We start from the raw sequence: 19,437 nt of genomic DNA, 5'->3' as shown, positions 1-19,437 counted from the left end.
GGCACATCCTGGGGACTTCCTGCTCCTGATGTCCCCCAGCCCAGTCCACATCCTGATGGTTGGAGAGCCCAGGAAAGTATGAGAGGACGGGGTGCGGGGGATCGTCAGGGCCTGTGGGCTCAGGAAAACCTACTGACAGTCATGGAGTCACGAGTCATGGAGGGTGACTAAGGGCACAGTGTCCTACATCAGGCTGAAAGTCCTGAGTCTGTGGGCATGTTGAAGAGGTAACACAAGGTTCATGTTTGTGGCATTAACATGAGTGACCATGACTGCCTTGGTCATCATTTGTAGTTTCAAACACAGTATTGTGAGATAATGGAGAGTGTATATTGGTCTCGGTCCCTGGACCCTCACACAGACTCCTGAACCCGTCAAAGTTCCTGGGTGGCAGGCAACCATTTGTTCTACTAGGTGATTCCGGGTGGGCCCCTGGATGACGACTGGTCACTAAAGAGACAAAGGCACGATTAGAAGCTTGGAATTTTCAGACCTGCTCCCCATTTCCTCGGGGAGGGACAAGGGCTCAGGTGGAGTCAGCAAGTTAATTGAAACGAAAGGAGGGACCATGGGAGCCTTTGAGTTACAGCCAAGAAGTGAGCCAAACTGGGGACGCCCTGCTTGTGACAGGCACCGGAAGCGCGGGCAGTCCCATGGGGCAGAGCCCGTCGTCTGCGGACCTGACACCGTCTCCAGGCAGCTCGTGGTGGAACGGGGTTATACTGTGGGACGTCCAGCAGGTGCCACAGAGAATTACTTGCCTTGAAGAAAGAGCCCCCACATTTGGTGACCAGATGTATCAGAAATAAAGAGTTCTGTGTGAGTAGAAACCAAGACACAACAGATTAAAGGAAATGAGATTTTTAGCTAAAAATATTTATTTTGTTAAAATTTACTTGTGACCCTGTGGGGATGGGGAGTCGGGCTCTATCATCCCATCAGTGCAAGTGACCCTGGGACGCCCCGCGCCCTCACTGGTCACACTGTGCTGCTCGACCTCCTTCCACGGACATTTCTGACTGCAGAGGAGTCTCCTTACAGAGGCCTGTGCAGGAGCTTCTCGCTTCAGTGAGGCTCAGAGCCGGAACCTCTGGGCCCGGGGGTTTTTGTCTCACTTCCTCATCATTTTGAGCCACTGTGCATAACCGAAGCTGCTCCCCCCAGTGCCGTGATCTATAGAACAGTAATAGTCACCCTCGTCCTCTGGCTGGGCCCCCGTGATGGTGAGGGCGGCCTTGTTCCCAGAGATGGACCCCGAGAAGCGCTCAGGGACCCCAGAGGGGCGGTTGTTTATGTCGTAGATGACCATGTGGGGTGCATGGCCTGGGGTCTGCTGGAACCAGTTAGGATAGTTACTGGTAGAGACTGGCCCAGAGCTAAGGCCACAGGTGAGTGTGACTGTCCCTCCTGGAGACACAGACATCAATGGCTCCTGAGTCACCACAGTCTGAGAATCCACACCTAAACCCAACAGGAGAAAGACAGGGGTTGTTATGGGTGACTAAGTCACTCTGAGACCCTCCAAATTTTATGCGTCCCACCCAAGGATGCAGCGTCCCTTTTTATTTACCTGATCCATAGGCAAGGAGCTGGAAGAGAAGCACCGTCCAGGCCATGGCGAGGACACACAGGATGCGGCCTCCTCAGGCTCCTGGGCTGGAGGGTGGTGTCCTAGGGGCCTTTTCATGCCACCCAGACCCTTTAGGAAAAAGAGGTGCATCATGCAAATCAGCTTCCCCTCTCTTGTCCTGCCCCAGTGTCATCCTGATGTCCCCTGGGGGTTTCTTGAAAGAGGCAGATGCTGGCACCTCACACAGTCCCTCTTTCTCCTTATCAGCCTCATCATGATTCCAGGGGCCTCATTCAGGACTTTGTTTTCTGGGTGGAACGGCTGAGGGCCCAACGATGAGATGGGGACAGGGGGGTGGTTCTTCTGTTGGCCCCAGAGATCTGATTCATCCCAGTTGTAACCGCAACCCCATGTACAAGTCCTTCCTTCCTCAGGGAAGTCCCCACTCATCTTCTCAGGAGGAGCGGAGCAGTCACCTCTCCCTCCTGACGTGAGACGCCTGGGAAGTCACGAAGCAAATGTCTAGTGTGCAAAGGGACAGGGTTCTGCCAATGACAATGTCTTGTAACCTGTCTCCAGGAGCATTGGGAGGACCGGGGGGTCAGGGTGCCTACACTCAGCCTGACTGCCGGGCTCGGGTTGGCAAGTCTCCTTTGCTACAAGAAGCCGAAACTGTATGACCCTTCAATGTAATCACAGGTTTTAAGGATAAAAGATCACAGTGCCACCACGAAATTGTGAGATATCTGACAACATCAGTCATAGCAAAGGAGGAACATGCATCTTGTTATCAGAAATGGGAACAACACTGCCTGTGACCCCGTTGGTGTGAACATGATAGAAGATTTTAAATCTTCCTTTCTCTCCTCACCCTGCTGTGGAGCTAAGGGATGATGAGGGGGGCCAGGGGTCAGGATGTACAGGGACGAGCAAGGAGATCAAATGGCCCCAGGAACTGGGAAAGATAAACACACCCAATGGGTGGTCCTCAGAGTGTGAAATAAAAATATAATTTGGTATCCATTTTGCAATTGCTAGTATGTTTCCTGTTTATTAAAATATTATAAAATATATATCTGATAGTGTATAAACTTAGGTAATTTTATATGTACCAAATTTTGAGATAAGGGGAAGTATTAACACACAAGAAAAAGAAAGAATTAGAGGGCTGAAAACAAACAATATCAGCTATTTCCATAAGGCAGTATAAATTACTGAAAAATGAGAAATAACAGAAGAGTAAGATGGAAATAGCTGGCTTGATGGCAGATAAGGGACTAATGCACTGATTACATATATTCCATCATGAACACATCGGTGCCATATTAGCAGGAGGGACCTCTGAGCCGTCCACGCATACAGACTGTCTCAGACTTCTCCAGGCCCCACGGGGCATATAAATGTTTCCTGTGTGGCAGATCTGGGAGGGAATTTATGGCCAAACAATGCCCATAGAGTTAGGAAGTATTGAAAGTCATGATTTTGGAGATACACTGAGGGCCCCCGGAGACCCTCACATGCAGGAAAGGAGACAGCAGCGCCCCCTGTGGATCCTGAGCAACACAGCCTGACTCAAGGAGGAGCTTTCTCTGGGCGGTGCTTTTACCTCTGAGAGAACAGGCTCCTGCAGGCTGACCTTGGCCTCTTCGCTTCTGCTGTCCCCCAAATTCCAGGTCCCTCATCGGAGCCATCGCCCGGAGATGGCACATACATCCTAAACTAGCCCAGATCCTTTCTGTTGGTCAAGATATGTTTTGTGGATATGACATAGATTCTTCTTATTCATATGTTGAGTCACTTAGGTAGCTATCAGCTATGATTTTAAATGAGATTGCCTTCTAATTTTCAAATTCAATACTGTTCTGTTGGGTTAGGATCCTTTGATTTGCTAGAATGAGATAATGAACTTGGGCTACTTGACCTCATCTTAATATATATATTTAAACACATTTAAATGAAGACTTAGGCACTGTGGATGGCAGCGCCAGCAGCCTCTGACCGAGGGACCTGGAAGGAGGGGTAGGAAGTGGCAGGAATTGTGGATGACGACCACCCGTGCCAGGTGATAGAAGCAAAAGATGGTGCCAATGCCCACACCTTTCACTCTCCTACTTTTCCTGAAGGGAAACTCTTTGTTCAGTGAGTGAGGAGGGGAACAAAAGAATCTGGACCATTTTTGTGAAGGCTGGGAGCTCAGTTGGTTGAGGCCTAATTGCTGGCATTGAGAAAATCCCTCCTGAGGTGTCTCCTAACCTGTGCACACGTAGCGCTGTAGGTCACGTTTAATCGAGCAAACGTAATTTTGTTGTGTGATTGCTTATCTATCTTGACCTGTAAATCTGGCCTGAACTATTGAATCCACAAGGGTAGGAGGGTGAGACAGGAGGCAACTGTGTGAGTCAGAGTTGAGTGCTCATGTGGCTCCTGGGGACCAGGTGCAGGACACTCACACTTCAGTGGGGACACTGCCTGCCCAAGTGTGCCAGGGCCAGTAGACAGTCTTTTCTCAGCCTGGGTGGCCCAGAGCCCAGAGCTCTCAGGCCCGGTCCACCAGCACCCTCTGTTGGTCTCGTTGGTCTCATTGGTCTCAGAAGGCACATCCTCCAGTTCATTTCTCCCCGCCCAGATCTCTTGGAAGGGCTCTGATTTTTACAGCTGGACCTTTCTAATGTCACTTTTCAGGGCAGTAGAATGAGCAGATCCCCTTATGTAATTTGAAGTTGAGATACCAATTTTTCTAGGTTACTAATGATCTCCAGACAGCACAATGAAATGCAATGTTACCAGATATTAAAGGATTATCTCATAACTGAGTTTGCTTCCACCTTGCCCCCGGGGTTCATGAGCGGTGCATAACCACCTTGTAACAAGATCCAGGATCAAGGTTTCCCAGAGAACCCTGTTAGTTCATACCTGGCAATAATTCGACTTGGGTGACCCTTACCGGTGGATGTATTTGGTTGCTATAATTGTTGTCAGGGCCTCTTGCTGGGTTCCCCATCCCACACTGCACATGTGTTGGCCTGTTATCTGTGTCTTTGCCATCAAGATATAACATTGCCAGAGAAAAAATGTCTTTTGTTGTTGATTAATTCTGTGTGTTCTCATTTACTCTTGAATCTATTCTGGAAATACAAGTATATAGTTGTAGTGTAAATAAATGATACATAAATAATAAACAGTAATACAAGAATAAACTGTTTTGTATACTCCAACTGTAAACCTACTTTTGTCCACCACTTTGCGCACATGTGTGTGAGTGTGTGTGTTTGTGTGTGTGTGTGTGTGTGTGTGTTCGTTCTGACTTTCCTTCTTCATTTGTCACCTGCAAAACTCTGATGGCCTGTTTTTGTTTTTTTTTTAAATCTGTATTAGCCCTGATAAAGTTCATTTTTAAGAGCTCAGCAGGGTTTTTTTTTTACTATCCTCACCCAAGGATATGCTCACTGATCACAGAGAGAGAGGAAGGGAGAAAAAGAGAGAGAGAAAGATCAACGTGAGAGAGAAACATAGGACGGTTGCCCCTGTCCCGCATGTGTCCTGACTGGGATTCAAACCCAAAACCTAAGTATGTGCCCTGACCAGGAATAGAACCCCCAACCTTTTGGTGCATGGGATGATGCTCCAACCAACTGAGCCACCCTGCCAGGGTGACTGGAGCGTTCTTGTGCATAGGTGCTGGAAATATAAAATGGATTGAATCACATGGAGTCATGTTCAACAACAGGGTGATCCACTCATTCGTTTTATGTTGGACTCTCCTGGTTTCAGTAATGAGAGACTCATATCCATGGTCCTGGTTATTCAAGGTACACGGTCCCCCTAAATTAAACATACAGTTCTTGAATTTGTTATGTTTATTATATTAGAAAAGATTTATGTACACAAAGTGAGAAACAGCCTTTATTTGTACAACTTATGATATTTAAAATGCTGTACAAGTGTAACAGGACTTACGTTCAAAAATAATTAAGTTGCTATTCCAGTATATATTGATATACAGTCCAAGAAACATTAAATAGCTTATGATCATATTAAAAATGATTTCATTAGACTAATGATACAATTATAACCATGAATTGTGATGAAAATTCTGGAAACAATTGAGAAAAATGACGGAATCCACTAAATTCTAAAAAGTATACAAGTGATAAGAGGTGAACTTTCTAAAAAAACTTTGTAATATCCATATTTCCTAGATTTTCCTTAATAAAATGGCACTGCTTAAAAATCCAATGTGACGAAAAATACACTTTAGTCGTATACCAAATGATGATTCCATCCCTTTTCCTTAACTGGCAAAATTCATAGTTTGGACCATTTCTTTCTGGCCAATACACGTTTGACTTCGGCCTGCTCAGCTGATCCAGATCTCACTGTTCCCTGTGAATTAGAAAATAATTGTGCTCTAGTTTATCTGGAAAAGCTTCTCCTAAATCATTCATCGTGATTTCCTCCTGTTTAGGGCTCAAAGGGCGTAGAAATCATTAAAGAGTCCTTCCTGTCCTCTTTGTCTCAGTGGGACTCTCTGTCTGGAGAGCTGAAGCATACAATCATGTGACCCTCAAACCATGAGATTATTCATAGGCCAGGTGGGGCCAAGGGTGGGTTTATGCCCGGGTTCCCCATCTGGGTCTCTCACCGTGCCGTACGCCACTGTACACCAGCCAGCAGTAGTACTCGGCCTCGTCCTCGGGCTGGGCCCCTGAGAGGGTCAGGGCCCCTTTGCCCCCGATAATGGAACCTGAGAAGCGGGCCGGGGTCCATCCATTTTTCTTGTCTATGTCATAAATTAATGTTGTGGGGACTTGTCCAGGCTTCTGCTGGAACCAGGATGGATAGTGATCATTGGTGACTGTTCCAGTGTTATGGCCACAGGTGAGAATCACTGTCCCTCCTGGAGACACTGACAGTGATGGCTCCTGGGTCACCACAGCCTGAGAACTGGACCCTGAAATAAAATCAGACACATCAGGAATGAGGAAGGAAGGCAGAAGCTCCCTTCCAAAGCCGCTCTCTAGAATGTCCATGAACCTGGGCAGAGACTGAGGAGGAGCAGGAGGAGGAGAGGAGTCCAGGTCATGGTGCAAACGTTTCAAGGACACTCTGGTCCCACAGCTGACACGCGGCACTCTGATGGATCTTTTATCTCCCTCAGCTCCTAGGAGGAAGGGTTTGTATTTGGGTCATGCGTGATGCAAATCTCAGTTCCTTATCACCCTCGCCCTCAGTTTCGTGTGTCCTCAGCCCAGGGCCAGCTCTGCCGTCAGGAGAACGGCTGCTGTGCCTGTCAGCTCTGAGCTGGTCCCTTGGGAGGAAGCACCTGCTGTAAAAGACAACTGCAGCCAGTCAGTCAGCTTGCTGCATTTGCAGTCATTGAATCGGAATTTACTGCAGGCCTTGTTCACCTCAAGTGGGTCCGCAGCGCCCCCTGGTGACGTCCTCAGAAATAAAAGCAATAGTGTGAGTTATTCAGAGCTAATGTCCCATTTCTTTCAAATACGTTTTAATCTTTGAACATTCCACTTTATTTTCCAGGTATCACCGCAGTCATTGCTCTTCTGTCTTTGTGAACACTTGGTACTTTTTTCTCACCAGTGTCTGGAATTCAATCTAAATGTGAGTTTGTTCTTCAGCCCATCTAGTGAGGTTTTTCGTCTATCTGGTGTCATTTTTATTTTGATAATCTCCTTTCCATTAGAATTTATAATTTATAAATTTCTGAGATTATCTCCTTTTTCACTTGTTTCCAGAGTGACCAAAATTTGTTTTGTCAAGGTGATTATATGATTGTCAATAAAATTCATACGACATAGTTTTCACATCTCAGTCATCTTGTGACTGAAAGCAGGTCCACTTGCCTGTCACTGTGAAAGCTGATACTCTAAAGGCAGGTGCTGCTAGGGCCATGTGGCTGCTCTGAAAGAGGACACATGAACGAATGGAGTGAGTACATGTTACTGAGAGAGAGAGAGAGAGCAGGAGGGAGAGAGGAGAAAAATTCCTTGTCACTGGGATTACTGTATTTGCCATGTATATATACCCCATTGTTGTGCACATTATTGACAGGATTATTATACCCATTATTATACCTACGGTATGTAATCATTATACTCGTGTAATGGGCATCTTTATTTTTCCTCAAAAATTTGGACAAAAAAGTACCCATTATACATGGGAAAACACTGTATATTATCTTGGGCTTGGGAAGGACCAGGCACCCTTTCAAACTAACCAATCAACTTCCCAGTCTTTCCTGGGGTGGCACAGATCCTCTCCCTAATCAACCCACTTCCTAGATCTCCCGGGGTTCTGTGTCCCATGTCCAGTCCAATCCTTGTCCCAGGCCGGACACTCCTCCATGTGGTCACCATCTTAGTTCCTGCTGTGCATGTCTCAAAGTGGAAGCACCCCCAACACCATGCCATCTTGGCCTCTACTGGGCATGTGTCCTCCAGAGGAATTTCTTCTGCTGTTTTTATTCTTCCCTGGTAATGAGCAGTAATGATCTTTCCTGCCCATTTTCAGGACTTACAGGTTCCCTGGGGAGTGTGTGAAGCTTCCTAGCAAAGCTGGCCCAGTGTCTGATTTATCTCCAAAGACCATTAGGCTCAACAATGTCTGATTCCATTTGCTACCTTCCTTTACCAACATCTGGTTACCTAGCTAAGTAATATCCATACTATATCAGTTCTCAAGTAACATAGAATTTTGAAAATATATTCTGTTCAAACACACTTTTTTTAAGATTTTATTTATTTATTTTTAGAGAGAGGGAAAGGGAAGGAGAAAGAGAGAGAGAGAGAGAAACATCAATGTGCGGTTACTTCTCAAGGGCCCCCTACTGAGGACCTGGCTTGCAACTTAGGCATGTGCCCTGACTGGGAATTGAACCAATGACCCTTTGGTCATTTGGACTCAATCCACTGAGCCACCCCAGCTAGGGCCAAAAATACTTTAGAAACAGTACTTGTGGATTTATAAAATCCATTTATAGTCCTATGAGTCTAAATTCCTTTCTATTTTTCTAATGCAAATATATCTATTGCTAAAGCTGTTAAATGTATATTATTTTAATTTTGAACTGCATGTAATCCTTATATTATTTGCTAATGACTGTAGTGAAAAATAAACATAGTGTAATCATACCACATACAGAGACTTACAATATAAAAAACACCAAGTTGATTTATAGCTCATGATATGCAGCCACTAGAGATTTTAGAGTTCAGGTCTGTATTGATACTAGGTGTTCCTTTGTGAATGTTCATGAATTGGACACCCTATGAAAATGAAAAAAAAATTTGCTTCTCTGGTAATCTGTAAAATATTCAGAGAGCTAATTCTTATTAGATTTAAGAGATCTTCCAAATGGATTCTGAATTATTCTTTTTAAAGTCAACACTAGAGACAAGGCCTTTGTGTACACACCTGTTAACAGGCATCATGACTGGTTTTGTCACTGTTGATGAATAGCCCCTTCAGCTAGAACCAGCAAGACCTCACCCCACTGTGTAAGGGGAACTCCAGAGGATGGTGCCTCCTGCTCAGGCTGTACGTGGCGTAGATCCCACGCCAGCTGAGAACAGGGACAGCTCAGCCACAGAGTCACCGCCCAGGCTGCTCACGGCTGCACGCTTCCCGCCTCCTCCGTGACCCGCGCTAGATCTGCACACGGAACACGCCGTGCACGTCAAGGTGAGGTCTGTGGTGAGTGTCCTTTTGCATTTGCTCATGTTTTTAAGGTCATGTGGAGTCTCTACCATGTTTACAGCTGTCTGCTTAGGTGGCTTTATGATAGAATTTGGGTTTCTTCTTTAATCAAATGACTTGATTGTCTTTGTCAAGATTTCTCCTCCGTTTCTGACTGCATAGGTCTTCCCCTTCTTATTTTATGACAATCTGAATATTTTAGTGATATTTAAACGTGTATGTAAAGGTTTTAGGGAAAGGGAGACTTATCCCCACTCCAGACCCACTGAAGCAGAACCCACATTCTGCAAGACCCCCAGCAGGTGCCTGTGCAGATTAAAGTTGGAGGCGCTCTGGCCTCACACAGACGCGAAGGCCCTGCTGGGCTTCTGTTGAGAAGGGTTTGCCCTGCTCAGTCTCTCCTCTTCCCGTGACTGTGTCCAGCAAACTCACTTCCTGTTCCCCCTGGTGAGCACCTCACCTCCGGACAGATGTCCCCCAGGCTTCCCACTGAGAACGGCTGGCATCTCCCCCTTACTCACAGGACACAAAGAAGTGACCAGAAGTATGTTGATAATAACACAATGAACTCTGCATAATGACACTGGCCAACATTGGGAACGATATAATAGCCATAATTTGTATTAGTTCCTGCAATCAAAATAATTACGAACAATCATTATATGTTTGCATATTTTCAAGAAGGGGAAACTTTATATTAATCATAAATAAATATAGTAATTTGAAAAAAGTAGGAATATAAGCTCAGATATGACAATGACTGGAAAAACTAAGAAAGGAATTATGAAAACATGTGGAGACTGGGGAATATGGTTATGTCAATAGTTTGATGTATTAGTTTCCTGGAGATGCCATATCCGGTACCACAGACTGGGTGGATCATGCTCCTGGAGGAGAGAAGTCCACAGTATGAGTGGTGGGGCTTGTCCCACTGATACCTGCAGGGGATCCTTCCTTGACCCTCCACAGCTAAAGGAGGTTCTCCTGAAATGTCTGGGATTCCTTGGCCTGCAGCTACATGACTCCGATCTCTGCCCCCACCTTCATATGGAGACCTCCTTGTGAGTCCCTGTCTCCATGTGGCTGTCATCTTATAACACCAGTCATGTTAGGTCAATGGGCCACTGTACTGTCATATGGCCTCATATTAGCTTAGATAATTTTTTTAAATATCACACTCTGAAGAAATAAGTGTTACAGTTTTAACATATTTCCTTTAGTACAGAATTTAACAGCTCTTTTTTGGGTTGAACAATTCTTTCCAAAACTTTATAATGAAGAAAATATTTTAAAATGCAGTACTTACACTTGCTCTGCATTATCATGATTCATGATCAAATAAACTTGACAAATATTGAAAGGAGAGTTTCTTTCCTTAGGGCATGTGCTTGACTTCCATCCTTACTTCTAGTTCAGCAGTTACTGTATTGCACTTAATTGTATTGCACTAAATACAAAATAATTGTATTGCACTATTTCTAAACAAATTTATTCCTACTTATTCATAAGTTTTCTCCACTTTAGGAGTCAGACAGTAATGAAGTTTAATTCAGACCCTCTCCTTCACCTTCTCTGTACAAGTTGTCAGCATTCAGGCTGAGCTGGAGCTTGGGTGTCTGGTCATGTGACCCCATATCAGGTGCTCCTATTTGTATCCACACACTCTGTGAAGCAGAGGGTTATATCGTGGCTCTTATCTGGGTCTCAGATGATACTGCTCCCCACTGTACACCACCAGCAGCAGTCTCTGCCTCATCCTCAGGCTCGGCCCCCGAGAGGGTCAGGGCAGCTTTGCCAGCAAGAATGGATCCTGAGAACCAAACAGGGGTCCAGGAGTGTTTATTGCTTCTGTTGTCAATCAGTGTCCTGAGGGCCTGTGCAGCCTTCTGCTGGAAGTCGTGTTGATAGTGACCTTTTGTGATGACTCAAGTGCTGGATCCATGGGTGAGAGTGGCTGTCCCTTCTGAAGACACGGTTAGAGAGGGCTCAGACTCACCACAGCCTGAGAACTGGACACCCAAATAAAAACAGTCAAATGTCAGAAATGAAGAATAAAGGCAGAGGGATCCCTCCAAAGGTTGGTCTCTGAAATGTCCATGAACCTGGGCAGAGTGAGGAGGGGAATGGGAGGAGAGGCGTCTAGGTCATGAAGGAGACTTCCCAAGATCCCTTGGCCCCAGCCTGATGCTGGCCTCTAGAGGTGTCCTTTTATCTCCTCTCTAGCTCCCTGAGCAAAGGGTGTTTGGTGGGACATCATGCAAATATGAGGCACAGTACCATGCAATTCATGGTCCTCAGCCCAGTTTGAGGCTTCACTCTCAAGTGGAGTCTGTGAACTCTGAGTCAGTCCCTTGAGAGGAAGCACCTCCTGTCACCGCTAACTCAGGCCAGTGAGCATGGGTCAGTGCCTATTCGGCTGGAACCATTTCCGTTTGTTTCAGGCCCTGAAGCTCTGAGAAGGTTCACAGCGCCCCCTGGTGACATCCTCTAGAATATTCATGGTGGTGGGGACTACAGATGGAATGATACAGGCTTTTATTTTCTGTTGATAAGTAAAATTAGTATGTATATAAATAAATAGTGTTACTTATCCTTGAGTCCCTGCAGATAATATTCCCTTGTAATTTTAACTATTGTATTTTTCCCTTCTACAATTTCCATTTGTTTTATTTTCATGGCTTCTATTTCAATTCTTAGTGTCTCTCTGTTCCTAACACTTGTAGTTTCCCATAAAATGGATATTATGATTGCTGCCTAAACATATCTGTCATATAATGTCATCTGTGCCGTGTCTCTGTTACTGCCAGTAGCTTCTCTTCTCTCTGATTCTTTGTGTGATACCAGCTGTTTTTTAATTGATTGTGGACATTTTGGAAAATACATTAGGATCTTCTGTTTAATCTCCTCTCTTTTTAATCCTAAGACCCTTGTGTTGAGCTGCACCAGGTCAGGGGGTGTATGATGAGTTGCCACTGGCCCCAGCAAAGGTCAGGTCCTGACTCCACAGCCAGCTCTACGCTGTGAACACCTTCCTGGACACAAGGAAACAGTGACCATCACCAACTCGTTCCCATCAAGTGGGGTGTGAGCCAAGCCCGCTGCTGGCTGAGTGAGTTCCTGGGCTGCAGTTGGTGCAGGCACTCAGCTCCCCACTGGACCCTTTGGTCTCACCACACCAGGGCGGGTGGAAGGCAACCCAGTCCCAGCTCCCCTGCCTCCCACTTCTTCTTTAGTGCCCTTAATGAAGGGTGGGATCAAGGTTCACTTCTCACTGGTCCCCACAGTCACCATAAGGGGGCGATCATGTGCAATCTAGTGTTGGTCAGAGTCAGGGGCAGGGCAGCAAAGGGTCACCAGGGAGAGCTGGGCAGATGTTGACCTGACTTTCCCATGTAATGGGAGTCCTTGGTGGCATTAGGTTGTAGTGAGTCATGTGACAGTAGTAATCAGTCTCCTGATCAAGCTGGAGCCCAGAGGTGGGCAAGGAGGTCGTGAGCACCAACAAGGAGCCAAAGAGGTGGGCTGAACCACTGAGGGCCAGCGACCTCTGTCTTAGGTCACAAGGTCAGAGACCTGCCTGGGAGCCCTGAGGACCAAGGTTTGCTGCTCCCTGGGCAGGAGAAGGGGTCATGGACCCAGGCTCATCAAGAGCTTCCCAGGGGCAGTGACACAGGAACACCCTCAGAGTGTCCTGCCCCTGATGGCCCACAGCCCCGCCCACACCCTGGGGTGACGGAAACCTTCTGTTGCAGCTGAGAGGAGAGGGGACACAGTCAGGGCTTCTGGGCTCGGTAAACCCACTCACAAGTGTCCCCATGGGCCTGGGTGGTGGCAGCTGCAGGAGCATCTCAGCCACGGCCCCACGTCACCCACGCCCCCTGCAGCAGGGTCAACACTTTCCCAGCTACTGTGGAGCCTCCCCCACCACCCTGTGGCCCACGGAGAGATTTGCTCATCTCAGGCCCTGCATTTCCCCACGGAGAACCACCCCTCCTCGACTTCACATCTGAAGACTCAAGTCCCCAGCAAGGCCCACAGGTTAGCTCTGCTCCTGGGTTCCTCCTGCGCCTGAGTCTTCACCCAGCGTCTCACATCTGAATTTCTAGCCCCTGAACACGGTGCTCCTGGGCCGCCCAGAGCTCAGGAGCCTGGGACAGGCTCTGCTCTGACCCTCAAAGCACAGAGTCCGTGTGGTGAGAAATGTCCCCCTGTGGGATGGTCCTGGGCTCTGACCAAGTTAAAAGCCCACAATATATGTTACTTCCTTTGAAGGGAAAAAAGGAAGCTCCAAGTTTCTGGTTTTATTGTACATGAATAAAAGAGTTTCTGTGTCATAATGAGTAATTGGTATTTGTTTGGTTTGTTTTTCTGAGACTTAAGAAACATAGAATAGAATGCTGACAGTACTCTCAAAATGAAACAACAGGTACTTCCAAAAGCAGTTTGCATACATACAAGTTATTTTATAACGTTGAATTCTCATGGACCAAACTCAGGCTGAGGTTTCTGTCCCACTTTCCCCTCTGTGAGTGTCACTGTGAGAAGCATCATTGTACCAGACTGTACAGCAATAATCGGCCTCGTCCTCAACCCAGGGAGTGGCAAGGTGACAGCTGTGCTCTGAGCAGAGGACACAGGCAGTGCCAAGTAATAGGTCCCAGCCCTGATTAGCCCGGACCTTCTAGGACAGTCCCTGAGCGCCCCTGGTGTCCAGACCTAAACACACCATTGTGACATGGTGGCGGAGGCCCTTCAGAGACAGATCCTGCCTGACCAGGACCCCCTGCCTTAGGGACAGTCCAGGTGTCCGTTTATGGGGCCTCCCCATCACTCAGGACACTTTCATGTTCAACTCACACTCTTCCGGGTGAGTCGGTCCCCGTGTCCCTTGGCTGTTCAGTGGTCAGACTGTGCTGCTTCCTCTCCTGTAATCTTTTATGGAGTCCGAAGAGGTCCAGAGCAGTGACCGTCCCATGGAAGCATGTCCCCTATTTATACGGCACAGTTTCATTTCTTTAATGTGATTCTTGCCCTGTTAGAAATTAATCACTATTTCAGCAATGCACAAATATATTCTTTCAATGGCCTTTCCTCCTCTTCAGCAGACAGTCAGCATGTTGCTTGTGCATATGCTTTTTGGTCAAGCTTTTCCTGTTAACTGGCATCCTCATTAACATATAATGGAATGAATAATTCACACTTGTCTGTTTTATATTGAATGAGAGTGGATATCTGACTTTTTGAGTGAGGCCCACACTGATCCCAGATCCCTGGACACAGAAGGGGAAAGTGAAGGTGAAAGTACCACCTGTGAAAAGGCCTTTGTGTTTAGGGATCTTCAGATATGACTTCAAGGTGACCTGGGGGGGCAGTTCTGGACATAGAAGCTAAAGGGGATGGATCATGCAGTGTGAGCTTCCCCCAAACATCTCCCTTCCCCTTGTCATAGTCTGGGAAGGGGAGGGTCCTCTCATGCAAATGAGGTCCCACTGATTTCTGATCCTTCTCTGGGCCCTCGGCCAGGTACCTCTGCCTGAGGACTTCAAGGGGGGATGGGTAGAGCGAGGCGGTGTGTGGCCCCGGGAGTGGTAATATCACAGCTGTGTCCCCTTAGCAGAGGACACAGGCAGTGCCAAGTAATAGGTCCCAGCCCTGATTACCCAGGACCTTCAGGAACAGTCCCTGAGCGCCCCCTCGTGCTCAGGCCTGCGCACATCTTCTTGTGACATGGTGGCTGAGGCCCATCAGACAGGTCCTGCTGCCCCTCTAACCCTCTGCATTAGGGACAGTCCTGGTGCCCCTTATGGGGCCTCCCCATCACCCCAGGACACTTTCGTGTTCTATTCAGACTCCTCAGGGTGAGTCCGTCCCCGTTCAGGGGGCTGTTCAGGGGTCAGCACTGAGCTGCTTCCACTCCTGTCATCGGTCATGGAGCCGGATCAGGCCCAGAGCAGTGACTGTCCCGTGGAGGCATGTCCCCTATTGGCAGGACACGGTTTTATTTCTTTAGTGTGATTCCTCCCCTCTTAGAAGTTAATCAATATTTCTACAATGCACAAAAATATTCTTTCAATGTCCTTTCCTCCTTTTCAGAAGCCTGTAAACACGTCGTTTGTGCCTAAGCTTTAATCAAGCTTCACCTGTTAACCGGTATCCTCATTAACATATGATGGAATGAATAATTCACACTTGTCTATTTTATGTTGAGTGAGAGTGGATATCTGACTTTTTGAGTCTGGCTCCCTCTGGTCCCAGATCCCTGGACACAGAAGGGGAAGGTGACGGTGATGGTACCACCTGTGACCCAGACCTTCTCTGTGGGGATCTTCAGACATGACTTCAAGGCGACCTGGGGAGGCAGCTTTGGGAAAAAAACCAGAAGGGGATGCATCATGGAGTGTGGGGTGAGAGGTCTTTGCGCTGGTCCTCTGGGACTGTCCCCACCTGAGTAGAGGCGGAGTAGGCAACCAGGGAACAGCAGGAGGATCCCCAAGATGCCTGTAAACCTGATTCGCCCATATCAGGCCCTCTGGGAAGAGCAGGCCATGCTTCGGAATTTCTGCCGCCTCCCCGCTTTCCAAGAACACGGAATGTCAGCCCACTCCTCAGGGACGGGAGGGGGTGAGGCTTTCCTCGGGACTGAACTTTCACTGCGTTAAAAAGGTCAGGGGTCAGAGCAGGTCACTTGTGAGACTGGACCCAGCTTGCTGTTTCCCGGATCAGTTTCCAGTGTCCACATGACCCATGACGAGGGCAGAGGCAGAGCGGTGCCCATGCTGACCATGGGCGAAACCGTCTGCCTTTGTTCTCTTTTCTGTGGACCCCAATCCCCCAGCCATGAGGTTGCCATGTGACTGGCCCCAGTTCCAACTCCAGGGACAGGCACCATGGTCCCCAGATCGGTCCGACCGTCCCCTGCCTGGACACAATGAAGGAGTCAGGGCCACGTAGGGAGTGATCTCGTGGAGGCCAGGGTTCCGGGTCCACGGGTAGGAGAGGCTGAGTCGCTCTCTCTTGGCAGCCTCGCTGTGGGGCAGATGCCTGGTACTGACAGGAATTTCGCTCCCAGAGGGGATTCAGCCTGGCGAGGCCTGGTTCAATACGCCTCAGACAAAAGTGCCCAAGCTAGCGATCCCCTCTTGTTGTCTGGAGAACAGAGCTCCCTGAGTCACCACAGAACCAGCAGAGGAACCGTGGTCAAAGGACCCATCGCAGGGATGACCCTGGGGCCCCAGTGACACACACTTGCCTGTGACCTTCACCCAGGAGGTGCAGCTACTCCCTCCCCCCGAGTCGTCAAGGACCAAGTCCCTCCCCACATCCCATCCTTGACTTCCTCCCTCTGAACCCTGCAAAATCGGACCTTCTCTATGTCGCCTGCGACATCTCGGTCCAGCACCAGGCTCTTCTTTTTGCAAACCTGCCACCTGCTCCTGGTCACTGACCAGCCTCTTGCTGCCTCTGATCTTGAATATTGATGGCACTGAAGGTTGGCTCATAGGCTGAGAAGCTCATAAATTCAAACGCTTTTGATAACCTTTGTATAATGAGGGTTTGAGTTATTTACCAGGTGCTACATAAAGGTAATAAGCCTAAGACTCAGGGCTGAAAGGGACCGGGTTCCCTCCTCGACATGGGACTCCACAAGTTTCTCAAGGACGTGGTCTCGGGGGAGAGAGAGAATTCTGCTGTGTGAAGGTGTCGGAGCTCAAGGAATCATCAGCTCAGCCTGGGCCAGGCTCACGGGACCAGCTGGGGACTGGGCCGCGGGGCCCTTGAAGCTCCTGGCTCACACACGCGGGGCTTCTCTCTGTCATTCCCAGTCAGCACGACAGGGGAGACGTTTTCTTCTGGTGACAAAGAAATGTTCTTTTCATTGGAAGAGCAGGAAGAGCATGGGTAATTTTTGTTCCTTTCCTAAAGTTAGAATTGATCAGATCCATCAGTTCCTACAGAATCACTGGCACAGTGACAGCAGAAGCCACAACTGAGCTGGCCTTGGCACAGGAGGGGCAGATGAGTGAGAGGTTTTACGGGAGGAGGGGAAATAGAAGACAGATGTTCTAGCACTTTCGATGGACTGGGTGTTCCTGGGTCACTGGGTTGTATTCAGCTCCCCTGACAGTGACAAGGAGCCTTGTTCACCCTCAGGCTGAGCCCCGTATGACCAAGGAGACTGTGCGGCCTGACCTGACTCTGGAGAGCTGGGCGGAGCTCAGGAAGGACCACCAGGCCGTCCTAGGCCACACACGTAGGGAAGGGCTCTGCCTGGGAGTCTGTTCCGGCCTCAGAGAAGCCCACAGAGACTCTGCTCCTCCCCTGGAAAGAGCTTTCACGGGACCATGGTGGGTGGAGTCACCTCGTGAATACACTGCGGAGCCGGTGGTTCCTGATATTCCAAAGACTCCCCTGTGAACTCAGGTTTGGTGAAAAGCCACAATGGGACAGGAGGAGAGAGTAGGACACACTCCAGTTCCATACGCCCCCATGCCCAAACCCATGGCCTTCTCAGCATAGGGCTATGTGTTTACTATACTTCTGCTAAGTTCCCCTCTCGCATATATCTTTACAAATCACACCTGCATAACATCACCCACGTTAACCTGAAAATGAAAGCCAAAGTGAGAGGCAGCAAGCATTTATCTGAGATCAAAGAAATTGCAAGCGCGGGGATTACAGGTCCTAGAATTCTATTTCCTTGTCATTCTAAGGAGCATCTCTGAGGACATTTTTGAAAATGGTCACATGGTGATTGTCTTTGCATCAGGAACACCAGTCAGATAAGAACATATGTAGGTTGACCCCATGTAGACAGACCAGCGTGGACATGAGGCCCCCTGCGTAACAGCACAGGTGACAATTAGAGGTTAAACCTGAGGTGGTGTGGGTCATAGTCAGGGACAGGGCAGCGAAGGGTCACCGGGGAGAGCGGGGCAGATGTTCACCGCCCTGCCGCATGTGATGGGAGTTTACGGAGGCATTCGACGTATTGATTCCTAGGACAGTGCTAATCGGGCTCCTGACTGATCTGCAACCCAGAGGGGCAAGGAGGTCGTGAGCACCAAAAGGCAGGCAGAGAAGAGGCTGAGCCCTGGGGTCAGTCACCTCTGACCGAGGTCACAAGGTCAGAGACCTGCCTGGGAGCCCTGAGGACCAAGGATTGCTGCTTCCTGGGCACGAGAAGGGGTCATGGATCCAGGCTCATCAAGGGCTTTCCAGGGGCAGGACCTCCTTACGGCGTTCCTGTGTCACTGTCCCTGGGAAGCCTTTGATGAGCCTGGGTCCATGGGGCCTGGAGCCTGGGCAGTGACACAGGAACACCCTCAGAGTGTCCTGCCCCTGATGGCCCACAGCCCCACCCACACCCTGGGGTGATGGAAACCTTCTGTTGCATCTGAGAGGAGAGGGGACACAGTTAGTGCCTCTGGGCTCCGTAAACCCGCTCACAAGTGTCCCCATGGGCCTGGGTGGTGGCAGCTGGAGGAGCATCTCAGCCACGGCCCCACGTCACCCACGCCCCCTGCAGCAGAGTCAACACTTTGCAGCTACTGTGGAGCCTCCCCACCACCCTGTGGCCGAAGGAGAGATTTGCTGACCTCACGCCCCAGTTTTCCCCTTTGAGCACCCCCTTCCCTCAACTTCACAGCTGGCGTCTCAGGTCCCCAGCACGGCCCACAGGTTAGCTCTGCTCTGGGTTCCTCCTGCGCCTGAGTCCTCACTCACATCTGAGGTTCCGGGCCCTGGGACACGGGCCTCCTGGGCCACTTCGGAGATCAGGGCCCTCGTAGCTACGGAGCAGTCTCTGCTCTGATGCTCCACGCACAGAGTCCCTGCTGGGAGAGACTGTCCCCCTGCTGGGATGGGCCTGGGCTCTGACCAAGACAAAGGTAGGAAAGGCCGTTGCCTCATCTCAAGGGAAAGAGGGCAGGTCCACGGGCTCTGGTTTTATTGCACACGGATGATGGGGCAGGATGGGCAGCGTTTGTCTGTGTACTAAATGCTATGGTTTTCGTTTTGTTTCTGCTGCCTGAGACTTCAGACTCGTTAGGAGAGAAAAGTGAGAGTAACTGATAATGTATCAGAAAGTAATTCCAAGTAAAATTCATACACATCCAAGTTATTTCAATACTTCCAGTGGTCGTGAACCAAAAGTG

At 48.7% G+C, this 19,437-nt stretch overlaps 1 gene segment (V, D, J or C); it reads right to left on the bottom strand.

Moving 5' to 3' along the window:
- Positions 1 to 1,111: 1,111 nt before the first annotated feature.
- LOC129087234 (immunoglobulin lambda variable 8-61-like) lies at positions 1,112 to 1,641 on the bottom strand. The segment is given in 2 exon segments: positions 1,112 to 1,461; positions 1,571 to 1,641. Coding segments are annotated over 2 exon segments (396 nt in total).
- Positions 1,642 to 19,437: the final 17,796 nt, after the last annotated feature.

The sequence above is a fragment of the Pteronotus mesoamericanus genome, unplaced genomic scaffold (assembly GCF_021234165.1).
Source record: "Pteronotus mesoamericanus isolate MK-2021 breed Mesoamerican mustached bat unplaced genomic scaffold, CSHL_Meso_final scaffold_507, whole genome shotgun sequence".
Classification (NCBI taxonomy): Eukaryota; Metazoa; Chordata; class Mammalia; order Chiroptera; family Mormoopidae; genus Pteronotus; species Pteronotus mesoamericanus.
The sequence above is the reverse complement of the archived record's forward strand: the minus strand, read 5'-3'. Positions and strand labels throughout refer to the sequence as shown.